Source organism: Dreissena polymorpha, chromosome 2, assembly GCF_020536995.1.
Source record: "Dreissena polymorpha isolate Duluth1 chromosome 2, UMN_Dpol_1.0, whole genome shotgun sequence".
Taxonomy (NCBI): domain Eukaryota; kingdom Metazoa; phylum Mollusca; class Bivalvia; order Myida; family Dreissenidae; genus Dreissena; species Dreissena polymorpha.
Window position 1 is genome coordinate 67,599,954 of NC_068356.1, and position 14,076 is coordinate 67,614,029.

Sequence of the window (14,076 nt, forward strand, 5' to 3'; positions counted from 1 at the left end):
GGTGTTTTGTGATATGAATTATTGGAATATAACAAGAAATCAGCACATTTTGTAAGTCTTAAGCTTTAAACATTGGTGTGAATTCACAACAATATTAAAAGCTTTAGATTGCCGAAACTAACAGATTTAAACTGACGATTATCCACATCAACTCTCGTGTTGCTTCCACCATTCTTTTTCACAAATCAATAACGTCACAGGTTTTTTTCACTGATTTTTCGGGAAAGACCTTGCCTTTTTAAGGAAAAAAAATGCGCGAAACGCCTAATTTTTTTTGGGAAATAATGAAAGTCTTAAATAATCAATTTTACATATTTTACTGTTTTGAAAGAAATTCAAGGCAACATATAATTTAATTATACAATATTTTTCTACACTGGATCAGGTTAACTTAAATAACGAGATCGATTTGTTGTTTCAATTTTACTTTTTTTACCAATGAGCCATTAATAGGTTGACATTACTCAATTCTCGGTACTCAATTATCAATGCGGGGAATCACGTGGTCAGATTTGATAAATAATGGCCTCCGATGCCTCGATTTGATGGAGAAATTGAGTCTTCAAACAGGTACATCTACCTTATTACTTACTTGTTTTTAATCGGATAACGCCTATCATAGGGCCAGCCGGAACCGTTTTCCGCTGGTTGGTCTGGGTGTGGAGATAACTCATGGAATATTTCGCGATTTCCTGACGTAAAACGTTTGAAGACTCAATTTCTCCATCGAATCGAGGCATCGGCGGCCATTTTTTATCAAATCTGACCGCGTGATTCCCCGCATTGAATTATTTTAAATACTGAATTCTGCCAAATTCGTATCTGTTGCTCGGCAAATTTAGGAATCTGTTTTTCTTTTCAACAGACATGTTTACTATCTCATCGTAGTCTTTCTTCGTGATTTCCTTGCAAAAATGATAAATACTAAGTTTTAATACCTTTGTCAGTGTTTTTGTTCCGGTTCAAATTCAGGGCCCTATCTCAATGTAAAATGTATATATTGGGACCTAAGAATTTCCAAATACAAGGTTTCCAAAAAAAAATCAAGTAAACTTTTATAGGGGAAAAATACGTCTAGGGGAAAGGGCCTTCTCAAAGAAGGAAAAAAAAACTGCGTCAGCAATTATCAGACTATATTCTACAACCTCCTGTAGCAGTTGCTTCCATTTGCTGCACTAATCAAAATACATGATACATCAACCATCGATAGATGAAGCATTCATGATCACAATGGGGGACTGATCGGGGATGTGTGTACAAGGCGATAAGAAAACATTGCCTAGGGGCTTATCTCGATTGGCGAGCGCTAATCCCCTTGTTTATCAGGGACAATAAAACATAGCTGCTCTTTTGTTTTGAGGGAAAGTGTACTGTGGGCCCTTACACGAGAGAAAAAAATGCAGTGGGCCAATCATTTAAAAAAAATCATAGTTCGACAGCCAGCTGGGGGGGGCCGAGCCCCTGGGCCCATGGCCTGGGTACGGGCCTGGTATGACTAAAATACCGAAAACAGTAGTGCGTTCAGTAAGCGGAACGTTTTACGAACGTTCGGAACAGTTTGCGCGTTTCCGTACCTGCTGAACGGACCGTTCGGCGAGAACGTTCCGCAACGAAACGAAACGCATTTGGGCGGTCGTTTACAAAGCGAACAAAGATGGCGGACAGGTTGTAGAAATTTGTTGTTTATTCTTGATATTTTCAATTTTATGCAAAATTCTGAATGCAACATCGGTGAAGTTGTACATTATTTATGTATTTTACGTTTGTGCGTATATTTAAAATAAAAATGGGTTGATTTGATTAAAAACAACTTATTTATTTGAATTTGTTTGTATCTTTACAGGCGTTCGGCCTATAGTCTTTATGAAACAGATAGAAATCATACCCAAATGATACGTTATTATGTTCTTTAAATACACAATTTTTATTTTCAGTGTATAATATGTGATATTAAATCATGTTAAGAACAATATTCAATTCACTTTGACTGCGAAAAAATTATATTTTATACTTTTGTTAACTGATAGTAAATTCTAATAGAATGTTGTGTTTTTATGTTTAGTTCATTGATGAAGCTCACTCTGCAGTTGCCGGATGGAAAAAGGGTTTCCTTCCATGTTGATGAGGAGACGTACAGGCTTGTTGTAGATGAAAAGGGTTTGTACCAAGGAATAAAACTTAGCCAGAAATTATCTGACTTTCTTAATCCTATTCAGCCCAGTTACTAACTAGGTCAGGTCTTACTCTGCCTAGTTATATTGATTTGTTAAAGAAATTCAAAACGATGTGTGCGCTCATTTAGAAATGTATTAAATAAAACAATAATTACTGTACATAAATTACATATTCCACACAAATCAACTTTCTAAATCATGTATTTTGTTTATCTTTTAGATGAAGACACTATTCGCTATCTTGTCAGTCAGACAGTTGATGGAGAGCAAGATTCTGGTATTTTACTAGCTGATTATGGTATTGTACTAGCTAATTAGGTCACATGATCACATACACTATTTACTAAGCTTTGCATACTAGAAACACTTAAGTGAGCAGATTTTGTTACATAGTGAATTTATATAATCTGGTTAAAACTGAATAGGACATTGTTTAATTTTTAAGAGCTAGTTACAAAAATAAAGTTTCTTGACAATTGTAGTTGAACTTGTTAACTAAGTTCGGTTCAAGTCAAAAGGCTCATACATTTGAAAGTTAACTCAGTTCAGGGCTTTATTGCTTCTTTAGCAATGTCCTTATAAAGGCCCCTTCCCCTTAGAGAATTTCTTGAATTTCAGTTTATTTAATTCTGAGTATTACAATTAACATATCATTTCTCTCAGTCCATTTGTTCTGTTTCATATTTTTGGCTTTGGCTGTTTTATCTGAAAAACACTTTCTTGACCTACAAAATAAGAAATAATTTATTAATTAATTTCCATGTTTGTAAATTAGGAAGGATTTTTTCAGATTCATCAGATGTTCCGGCCACCGAAGATCAATCAGTTGATGCAAGTAGTTTGGACTTCAGAACTGCAGACTCAGGAGCTGCGACTGCATCTGCATCAGGTTATTTTTTAATAACAAATTAATAAAACTCCTGTTTGTACACACTCAATATTAAATACTTGTTTAACCATATTGGTGTTATTGTGGTATGAAAGGTATGTCATGAGTATGCCACCATCTAGTATTTTTCATCGACACAATCTCTGGTATTGTTAAAAGTAAAAAATCAGAATCCTAGAAATATAGATAGCAGTGCTCCAGCTAGGATTTGAAAAGGGCAGGGGGCTTTTTTGTCAAAAGGGCACTTTCGACGCGCAGTATATTGTCAAAAGGGCACTTTCGATGCGCAGTATTTGTGAAAAGGGCACGTTCGAGCGCGGGGGTGTTTCTGAAATGCTTCCTATAGTGCATGTTAATTTATATGTTATAAATAATTGTATTATTCCCATTATTACTAAACCATTCAAATATAATGTCTACAATGAGGATTAAAATTATCACAATAAAATAAGAGATTTATTAATTAGCATATGTAAAAAAAAAAAAAAAAAAAAAAAAAAATTTTTTTTTTTTTTTGAGAGGGGGGGGGGGGGGCAGGGCGGGGGTTCGGGGGGGCAGGGCGGAGGTTCGGGAGGGCAGGGCGCAGCGCCCTTCGATTTAGGCCTAGCTGGAGCACTGGATAGTCACTCAGTGCTTAACTCAAGATTTTTTTAGAAGCCCCGGGCCGATGGGGTGGGTAAGGGAGGACTGTCCCCTCTTTACTACACTTTATTTTTTTGATACATTTCAAGAGTCAAATGAGGTCATTTTGTGCGCCATGACTCTTCAAGAAAAAAACAGCTATAAAATCAGTTATAAAAATCATTTTTAAATTGTTTTTAATGGTTTTAAACTTTCCCTGCATAAAAAGTATAATCCCGACTGGAATATTCCCAAAATACATCTGTATCATACCGACTATATTACTGCATATTTTGTTAATTTTCCAGTTTCTATTAATTACCCGATAATCCTGTATGGTTCATTTTTAATATAAGTAAATGCTGGTAAAAAATTATGATAATATTGCTCGAGAAATTCATAAACACAAATATTGCCTTTTGTCTAAAGTATCAAGGGAATTTCTGCATAAGTGACCAAAGATTTGATGAAATATTGCCACTGAGCATGCGTAAATCACCCGGCGTGATGCATGCAATTATACAATTAAGCAATAAATGCACGATTTTTATTCAAATTAAACAACTTTGTATATGCTGCATAATTTTTGCATCCTTTATATTGAAACAAAAGATCGAAACAATAAAAAAAGCACTGTTTATTTGAAGTTTAAATTTGTTAATGTCGCTTTACTATTCAAATGTGTATTTCGGATTGATAACTTGTAAACATTTTCATTCAGCAGTGTTTCAAATTACAAATTTAATGATGCTCATTTGAGATTTCTACAAAACATTAACAGTTGCGTAATGAATTTAATGATAATTTGTTAAACGAGTCAAATAATTTTTACAGTTTTATGCATGAAATGCACAATTTCCATGCCGATTACAACCTGTTGCCATCGATTTTCTAAGTAACTGGCCTGCTTGATCTAACCCCAGGCAATGCCTGCTATGAGTGCTGTCGCTCATACAAAGCGTACAATCTAACTGGCCAGTATTGATTTTCCAATATGACGTCGCTCCGCCTTTAGGGGGCTTCAGTTGGGTAAAGCGATATATGTAATTGACAGAGGATATTATTCGGCTTTCAAAATTTTCTTCGAAGTTAATATGGTGTTGATCTTAAGACTGATTAGAGGCAGTAACTGCAATAATACACTGATAAGAAAGTTTCAGACGCCCCTCGGACACTGATTTTGAAATTCAAGCGTCCCGACGAAGGGTCATTTAATGGCATGTGGAAAGCACTGTTACTTTTGCATACACATATGGTAAAATGACTTAAAAGCTTAAAATGTGATGGCTGGTTGATCTGTTTTTAGGTGTTCGATGGACCCATGAAGGGATTTTGTTGATGCTGTCTCTTTATGAAGAACATAAACAGAAATTTGATTCCGCATCCTTCAAAAACAAAAACGTGTGGAGATTGATAGCAGAAGAGATGGCACACAAAGGAGTTACTGTCACAGGTGAAGCCTGTGACAGTAAATTCCGGTTGATGAAGTTTAAGTAAGTCTTTAATTTGTATTAAAGAAGAGGGGAAATATGGTTTTTGGCCTGTCAGTCATTCTGTCTGTCCCAAACCTTTAACATTGCGCATAAATTTTGCAATATTGAACATAGCAACTTGATATTTGGCATGCTTGTGTATTCATGGAGCTGAACATTTTGAGTAGTGAAAGGTCAAGGTCATCCTTCAAGGTCAAATATATAGGTTCAAAGCGCAGTAGGGGCATTGTGTTTCTGACGAACACATCTCTTGTTATTGTTAGTACAAAGGAAATCATGTAACAGGTGAGGCATGTGACAGTAAATTCCGGCTGATATTGCAAACCATATTATGCAACTTTTTATGTTATTCATCTTTCTATAGATACTGTTATTTTTATTTTTTTTAAATGTCTTGCTTGGATTGGTTGAATGAAACAAAAAACACATAGAACTGGAAAAGTGATTATTGAGTTCAATGTCATGTCTAAAAATAAAGTGTTTCATTCATTTTATGTCAACTAAAAAATCAATTTATTAAGCCTGATGAATGTGTTTTTTCAGGTACAAGAAGATAGTGGACCAGCATGCCACTAGTGGGAGCGGGCGAAAAAACTGGGAATACTTCCAAAGGATGGATGAGCTAAAAAAAATGCTGGAGATCCATCTGTAAGACCAGCGATGGTTGTGTCGTCAATGCCAGGTTCGTTTTTTTTATTATGCCCCCCTTCGAAGAAGAGGGGGTATATTGCTTTGCTCATGTCGGTCGGTCTGTCGGTCCGTCCACCAGGTGGTTGTCAGACGATAACTCAAGAACGCTTGGGCCTAGGATCATGAAACTTCATAGGTACATTGATCATGACTCGCAGATGACCCCTATTGATTTTGAGGTCACTAGGTCAAAGGTCAAGGTCACAGTGACAAGAAATAGTAAAATGGTTTTTTAATGAAAACTCAAAAACGCATACGCCTAGGATCATGAAACTTCATGGGTAGATTGAACATGACTTGCAGATGACCCCTATTGATTTTGAGGTCACTAGGTCAAAGGTCATGCCACTAGTGGGAGCGGGCGAAAAAACTGGGAATACTTCCAAAGGATGGATTAGCTATTTGCTGGATATCCATCTGTAAGACCAGCGATGGTTGTGTCGTCAATGCCAGGTTCGTTTTTTAACCAGGTTTTCCGAAGGAAAAAACTGGTTATTAGATTGGCGAATGCGGGCGGGCTGGCTGGCTGGCGGGCTGGCTGGCGGGCTGGCGGAACAAGCTTGTCCGGGCCATAACTATGTCGTTCATTGTCAGATTTTAAAATCATTTGGCACATTTGTTCACCATCATTGGACGGTGTGTCGCACGAAATAATTACGTCTATATCTCCAAGGTCAAGGTCACACTTTGAGTTCAAAGGTCAAAAATGGCCATAAATGAGCTTGTCCGAGCCATAACTATGTCGTTCATTGTCAGATTTTAAAATCATTTGGCACATTTGTTCACCATCATTGGACGGTGTGTCGCGCGAAATAATTACGTCGATATCTCCAAGGTCAAGGTCACACTTTGAGTTCAAAGGTAAAAAATAGCCATAAATGAGCTTGTCTGGGCTATAACTATGTCATTCATTATGATATTTTAAAATCATTTGGCACATTTGTTCACCATCATGGGACGGTGTGTCTCACAAAAGAATCACGTCAATATCTCCAATGTCAAGGTCGCCACGACTAAAAATAGATTTATTTTAAAACAAACTTACAAAGGGTGTTAATTTTGTTTGTTCATTTAAAAAGTTCAGTTTGAGTTGTCTCCCTTTATCAGATTTTTTTTCACAATGAAAACCTGGTTTTGTGACAATTTTGTCCCTTGTTTTATTATGCCCCCCTTCGAAGAAGAGGGGGTATATTGCTTTGCTCATGTCGGTCGGTCTGTCGGTCCGTCCACCAGGTGGTTGTCAGACGATAACTCAAGAACGCTTGGGCCTAGGATCATGAAACTTCATAGGTACATTGATCATGACTCGCAGATGACCCCTATTGATTTTGAGGTCACTAGGTCAATGGTCAAGGTCACAGTGACAAGAAATAGTAAAATGGTTTTTTAATGAAAACTCAAAAACGCATACGCCTAGGATCATGAAACTTCATGGGTAGATTGAACATGACTTGCAGATGACCCCTATTGATTTTGAGGTCACTAGGTCAAAGGTCAAGGTCACTGTGACCCGAAATAGTAAAATGGTTTCCGGATGATAACTCAAGAACGCATACGCCTAGGATCATGAACCTTCATGGGTAGATTGATCATGACTTGCAGATGACCCCTATTGATTTTGAGGTCACTAGGTCAAAGGTCAAGGTCACTGTGACCCGAAATAGTAAAAAGGTTTTCGGATGATAACTCATGAACGCATATGCCTAGGATCATGAAACTTCATAGGTAGATTGATCATGACTTGCAAATGATTCCTATTGATTTTGAGGTCACAATGTCAAAGGTCAAGGTCACGGTGACCCGAAAAAGTAAAATGATTTTCGGATGATAACTCAAGAACGCTTTTGCCTAGGATCATGACACTTCATAGGTAAATTGATCGTGACTCGCAGATGACCCCTATTGATTTTCAGGTCACATGGTCAAAGGTCAAGGTCACAGTGACAAAAATCGTATTCACACAATGGCTGCCACTCCAACGGACAGCCCATATGGGGGGCATGCATGTTTTACAAACAGCCCTTGTTTATTTTTTTATTATAATTAAGGGTTAACTGTTAAAAAAGGTTGTGTTACAATTTATGAGATTTCCCGTGTAGTATTTATTCACTGAGACAATTTTCTAATAAAATAATGTATTGTTTTAGTTTATGTTCTAGTTAGCAAATAAGTTTTTATGTCCCCTTCCTCGAAGAAGAGGGGGTATATTGTTTTTGGCCTGTATGTCTGTCATTCTGTCCCATCACTTTGACCTTGGTCAAAACTTTTGCAATATTGAACATAGAAACTTGATATTTGGCATGCATGTGTATCTCCGTGTATCTCATCATCGACATGGGTCTGCAGATTTTGAGTGGTGAAAGGTCACGGTCGGTCATTCTTCAAGGTCAAAGGTCAAATCTATGGATAAAAATCGCTCAAGAGGGGGCAGAGTGTTTCTTAAACATATCACTTGTTATTTAAAACATGCATATACCATCTCACTTGTAACCATGCTGTTTGTTTTGCTGCAGTCCAGCAAGATGTTACTGTAACTGTAACTGCAAAGCCGCCACCTGGGCCACGTAGACCCACGGTTCATAAAGCACCAACTCCTCCACCAATTGACCAGCCAGCAGGAAGGGCAACCACCCCTTCTACAGAGGGGACTGATGAGCTTGTTGCTACCCCTCTCATCAGAAAAAGAAAAAGAAGTGGGAGCCAAGACCCTCCAGAATGGTTCCGGGGCTACATGCTAGAACATTCGCAAAGACTTGACCGCTTGGATGCCCATAACGAGCGTTTGACTGCTTTGGCGGAACAAAAAAATCGTCTACTGGAGCGACTTGTTGAGGCTCTGACCTCCAATAAAAGTTGAACTGTCTATAGAGATTTCCATTACTCCTGTAAACAGCGAGTGTAAATATGTTGAGTTGTGTTTCGTCATTGTCTCATTGTAAAGTATCCAGTTATTTTATGCCAAGATGAACTTGCATTATGGAGAATTCAGAGCTGATCTTTTATCTATGTATATATTAAATTATTATAATTGTCATTGTGTTATTATTAAATTCTCTTTGTTTACGATTTTCTTTGGTTAATTGAACATATATGTATCATTTAGCGCATTCATATAACACACTTTAAATCTGAATAATTTATTTTGTTGCCATACCAGTTAAGCTTAATATGTTTGCCGGTTCTTGTGAAAACACAAACTTTAAATCAAAGTAGCATATTAATGTGTGTTAGTAATAATTACACTTTAAATCAGCTTCCACTTTATTATGTTGGAAAATTTTGTGATTGCTTTTATTGCAAATTCATTCAACATAAATCTGTCACCTAGGTTTACTCAAAGGACTCGAATTTTACTATCCATAGACTCGCATATGCAATTGTTCATGAGAAGTCGTTTTCTCCTTAAGGTGGAAAACCTCCCCATAAAGTTAAAAACAATACCTTCTTGTGCTAATGATAGGGCTAACGCGTGTATCACCCACTGACACATTATTAAAGGGGCCTTTTCACAGATTTTTGCATATTTTGAAGTTAGTCATTAAATGCTTTATTTTGATAAATGCAAACTTTGGATCTTAAAAGCTTCAGTGAAAAATCAAGAATAAAATTTAAAAAAGGAAAAAATGTAGCTCGCACCGGGGCTCGAACCAGTGACCCCCGGAGTCCTGGAGTAAAAACGCATGAGCCCTCTCGGCTATTCTGCTGAGTGTTAATGTATGCTGTATTTAATACCTTATATAAGCAATCTTCGTAGTTTTGTAAATTTAAACGACAACAACAGAACTCTCCAAATTATTCAATCGTTTCGCTTTGCAACGCTTTATAATATTTAGGTTTTTAAATCGTCAAAAGATGCATATAATGGCTATATTAGACTATGGTAAATGTTCAATATTACTATTTCCTCACAAATATAACTAAAACGAAAATTTGCGAATCTGAAACAACTTTTTTCAATTTACCGAACCGTGAAAAGATCCCTTTAAATATACATAAGATTTCATTAATGTGATGTCTGGATGTTTGAACTACTGTGACAAAGTAAATAAATTTATTATTTGTTTACATCTCAGTTCTCATAAAGGTGTTTGATACTGTTTCTCCAACTTTTTGTCAGTGAAAGACTGCAATTAATTATATGGGCGTATTATTGTTATTTAAAAATGTTCATATTGCGCCAAAGTGTTGTAAACGCCATTGTTCATGACACAGAATATGATATTACAGGAAACAGCATTTGTACTGTATCAAACATTAATGTTGCAAAACAACTATACAATACTCAAATTATTGACCTTTTATTCTGCTCATAATCTTTCCAACAATACAAAACAATAAAGCATGCTTAATAATAGCAATACTCTTTGAATTTAAATAATATTTTCCAGGCGTTTTACCTTCACAAACTCATTAGTCCACCACAAAAAACATCATCCTACAAAACAGGTATTGGCTTCCAATTGTTAATAACACATTAAGCATGAACATATGCACACATATCGAAGTAGGGATTTCTCATCACAATTCCAGGGCAATTGCACGTCTCTTCTCCTCTGCTTCTGGGCGGGCCTGACCGTCTCCCACTGCCTCAGAGGCATCCATGCCTATATCATCAAATGTGTCCACCTCAGGTTCTGTGTCTGACTCTCTCTGCAGAATGAAGTTGTGAAGGACACAACAAGCAGAGATCACGACGGGTATCTCCAGCTCCATGAGCATGTCCAAGTATTTCAGCCGCCGGAATTTACATTTCAATAGACCAATGGCACTTTCCACATCAACTCTTGTCGACGAATGGCACTTGTTTAATTTTTTTTGTAATTGATCCAAATGTCCATTATCTCTATATGGAACAAGGAGATGTCTTGTCAGGGGGTACGCTGAATTCCCGAGCACATGGAACTCATCTGGGAGATTTTCAATTTTTTGTGCCACTGGACTGTTCCTATATACACGGGCATCGTGAACAGAACCTGGCCATCCTGTGTATATGTCCAAAAATTTCAAATTGCTGTCGCATACTACTTGGAGAACTAAACTGGCGAACCCTTTCCTGTTGAAAAATGAGGACCTATGCTCCGATATTGGAGCCGGACATGCAATGTGAGTCCCGTCAACAGCCCCTACAACACCAGGCATTCCACATCGTTGCTGAAATCCATCGGCAATGGTCTTCAGCTCATGCCGAGATTCCGGAAATTTGATGTGCTGCTCCATCATCGCAGACAATACTCTACATGTTGCAATGACTGTAAGATGTAAAGTTCCTGTAATAGAAATGGAATAATTCATGCTAGTGTTTAGCCTTTTTAAATGTAGCTTGATTACATTACGCTTATTTTGAGACTCACAAGTTCATTTTCTGGAAGAATCAAAAGTTGGTGTTTATGGAGAAGAAAATTAGAACGCTCAAAAATAGGGTGGAACCCAAAAGGTCCCCATCACTAGGACACCGTATCCACTATGCCAGCTTGACAAATTGTTGAGTAAATGAAGTGCAGCTTCTAAGTTAAGTCTCATTTTATTGTAAATACTGTTACAGATAGCACATTTTATTAAAGGATCTTTCATAAACACTCCTTCATTTGTTTATATACATATGAATGCTAGAGCCCTTTCCTGCAAACCGAGGAAAAAACTAACCATATTTGCAGTTGAGAAGGCATCAATTTTCTTTTGCTTACCTTTACTTATCCCAAATCGGTCAGCCACGCTCCTGTACGATTCTTGGTTCCCAAGCATCCACAAAGTTTCCAATATTCTTTTGTCCACAGACATTGATCGCTCACGTACCATAAAAGGTGCCACAGCTTCACAGAGTTCCTACAAAATAAATGAAACATACATTTACAATAAAAATTTCTTGCAAAAGAATGTGTAATTAATTTAATTCCCCATAAATAACTTTTATTATAATATAAACTTCCAAATATTAATACATATTAAACAGAAATAAACTTTGACTAGCTAAATTAATCATAAATAAACAATTCAGTAATCAATCTAAAGGGTCTTGTACGCCCCAGGCAGATGTTCCATCATTTAACACTTTCTCGGAGAAGTTTGGAAGTAACATACACCCAGTTTTTGTCACAAAAACTTAAAACATACAACACGTTCAAGTGGAGAATTTGGTTATTTGCACGATTATTGATTAAGAAACATGCATGATGTAAATAAATAGAGGTACATGTAAGTAGTACCCCAGCCGACAATGAGCAATCTAGCATACTATGACAAAGCAGCAGGAATAACTGAACATATTATAGGTTACAGTATACTAAATAACCGTTTCATGTACTGTACTCTCTAAAAAAGTATCATAGGTGACAGGAAGGCATGTTTTACACTTTTTACTATTATTCGGGTGTTATCTTTCGGATATAATGGTAGGGCATAAATAGGTGTTCACTACTGAATCCATGAAATATGATAAACTTGAAGACTATAGTAAACCATTGCACTGATAAAGGTTACATTCCACTAAGAAACGGACGAAAAAAAAATGCAAAAACAGTCGATTTTGATTTGTGTCAAGTTCTTTCTTGCATTGTACATGACATATCTTTTTTATTGCATAAATCGATTCCGCTTAGAATGGCATTTAAGAAAAGGTATGGTTATGGGGGTCTCTATGTGCAAAATATTGCATTTATTTTGTCTTAAAGTTGTCGCTTTTACATTGAATTATATAGGGCAACTATTTAGTATATTCTGACCACATAGTAAATTTGCCGAAAACAGTTCGATTTCCCACCTTAAAATCGTGATAGTGGCGTTAAACTATTATTTGTATGAATGTTTACTTCAGTACGCATTTAAATGATGCTATATATTAATTGTTTTCTTTTTACAAAAAGCATTTAATTCCTGTTTAAAAACGAATGCATTATATAATACGAGGACATGATACCGAAAACGGTAAATTAATTTACCGAAAACAGTTAGATTTCTCACCTTTAAATCGTGGTACCAGTGGCGCGAAATCATTATTTTAATATACATTGGTATGTTTAAGACGGTACTTGTAATTAAGGCAATGTTAATATATATATATATATATATATATATATATATATATATATATATATATATATATATATATATATATATATATATATATCATATATGTTATTATTCAAGACATTTTTATCCCCACGCTTTTTGAAAAGCGTGGGAATATTGTGGATATTGTGGTTATCTCCGCCGTCAGTCCGTCTGTCCGTCCTGGCCACTATCTCCTACTACACTATAAGCACTAGAACCTTGAAACTTACACACATGGTAGCTATGAGCATATGTGCGACCCTGCACTATTTGGAATTTTTATCTGACCCCTGGGTCAAAAGTTATGGGGGTTGGGGCGGTGCCGGGTCAGAGATTTTCACTCATTTTTTTTAGGTTATTTCACTATAATTTCTTCATTTCTACACCGATTGTCTTTAAATTGATACCGAACCTCTCTTATGACAATACGGTCAATCTCAACTATGCATGGCCCCATTACCAACCCTGGGGCGCCCCGCCCACAAAGGCCACGCCCACCCAAAATTGCAGTTTTACTATAATTTCTTCATTTCTACACCGATTCACTTCAAATTGATGCTGAACCTTTCTTATGACAATACAGTCAATCTCAGCTATGCATGGCCTCATTACCAACCCTGGAGCACCCCGCCAACCCAAAATTGCCTTTTACTATAATTTCTTCATTTCTACACCGATTCACTTCAAATTGATACTGAACCTCTCTTATGACAATACGTTTAATCTCAACTATGCATGGCCCCATTACCAGCCCTGGGGCGCCCAGCCCACATAGGCCACGCCCACCCAAAATTGCCTTTTACTATAATTTCTTCATCTCTACACCGATTCTCTTCAAATTGATACTGAACCTCTTTAATGACAATACAGTCAATCTCAACTATGCATGGCCCCATTACCAACCCTGGGGCGCCCCGCCCACATAGGCCACGCCCACCAAAAATTGCCTTTTACTATAATATCTTCATTTCTACACCGATTTACTTCAAATTGATACTGAACCTCTCTTATGACAATACGGTCAATCTCAACTATGTATGGCCCCATTACCAACCCTGGGGCACCCCGCCCACATAGGCCACGCCCATCCAAAATTGCCTTTTACTATAATTTCTTCATTTCTACACCAATTCACTTCTAATTGATACTGAACTTCTCTTAT

The 14,076-nt window shown here is 36.9% G+C and overlaps 2 protein-coding genes across 3 annotated transcripts in view; both read left to right on the forward strand.

The window, feature by feature from the left end:
* Nucleotides 1-14,076, forward strand: part of LOC127867444 (uncharacterized) — a 44,947-nt gene that overhangs the window by 6,279 nt on the left and 24,592 nt on the right. The gene's annotated exons all lie outside the window — the stretch shown is intronic.
* LOC127867442 (uncharacterized) lies at nt 706-8,898 on the forward strand. 2 transcript variants are annotated; one of them, XR_008043499.1, is made up of 7 exons: nt 706-1,665; nt 2,063-2,157; nt 2,395-2,451; nt 2,965-3,063; nt 4,991-5,177; nt 5,721-6,320; nt 8,381-8,898. XR_008043499.1 is itself a non-coding variant. In XM_052408593.1 (7 exons), the coding sequence occupies exons 1-6, from the start codon at nt 1,655-1,657 to the stop codon at nt 5,827-5,829; spliced, it is 558 nt and encodes a 185-aa protein (XP_052264553.1). In that variant the 5' UTR covers nt 707-1,654; the 3' UTR covers nt 5,830-5,859; nt 8,381-8,898. The 2 variants fall into 2 exon arrangements, 1 of the variants encoding a protein (XP_052264553.1); XM_052408593.1 differs by having other exon boundaries at nt 707-1,665; nt 5,721-5,859.

Excerpts from the sequence above, each read along its gene's own strand:
- LOC127867442 (XM_052408593.1), top strand. Across the intron at positions 2,158-2,394 it reads GCTTGTTGTAGATGAAAAGG|ATGAAGACACTATTCGCTAT; the intron begins GTTTGTACCAAG and ends TTTATCTTTTAG. Across the intron at positions 2,452-2,964 it reads TGATGGAGAGCAAGATTCTG|ATTCATCAGATGTTCCGGCC; the intron begins GTATTTTACTAG and ends GGATTTTTTCAG.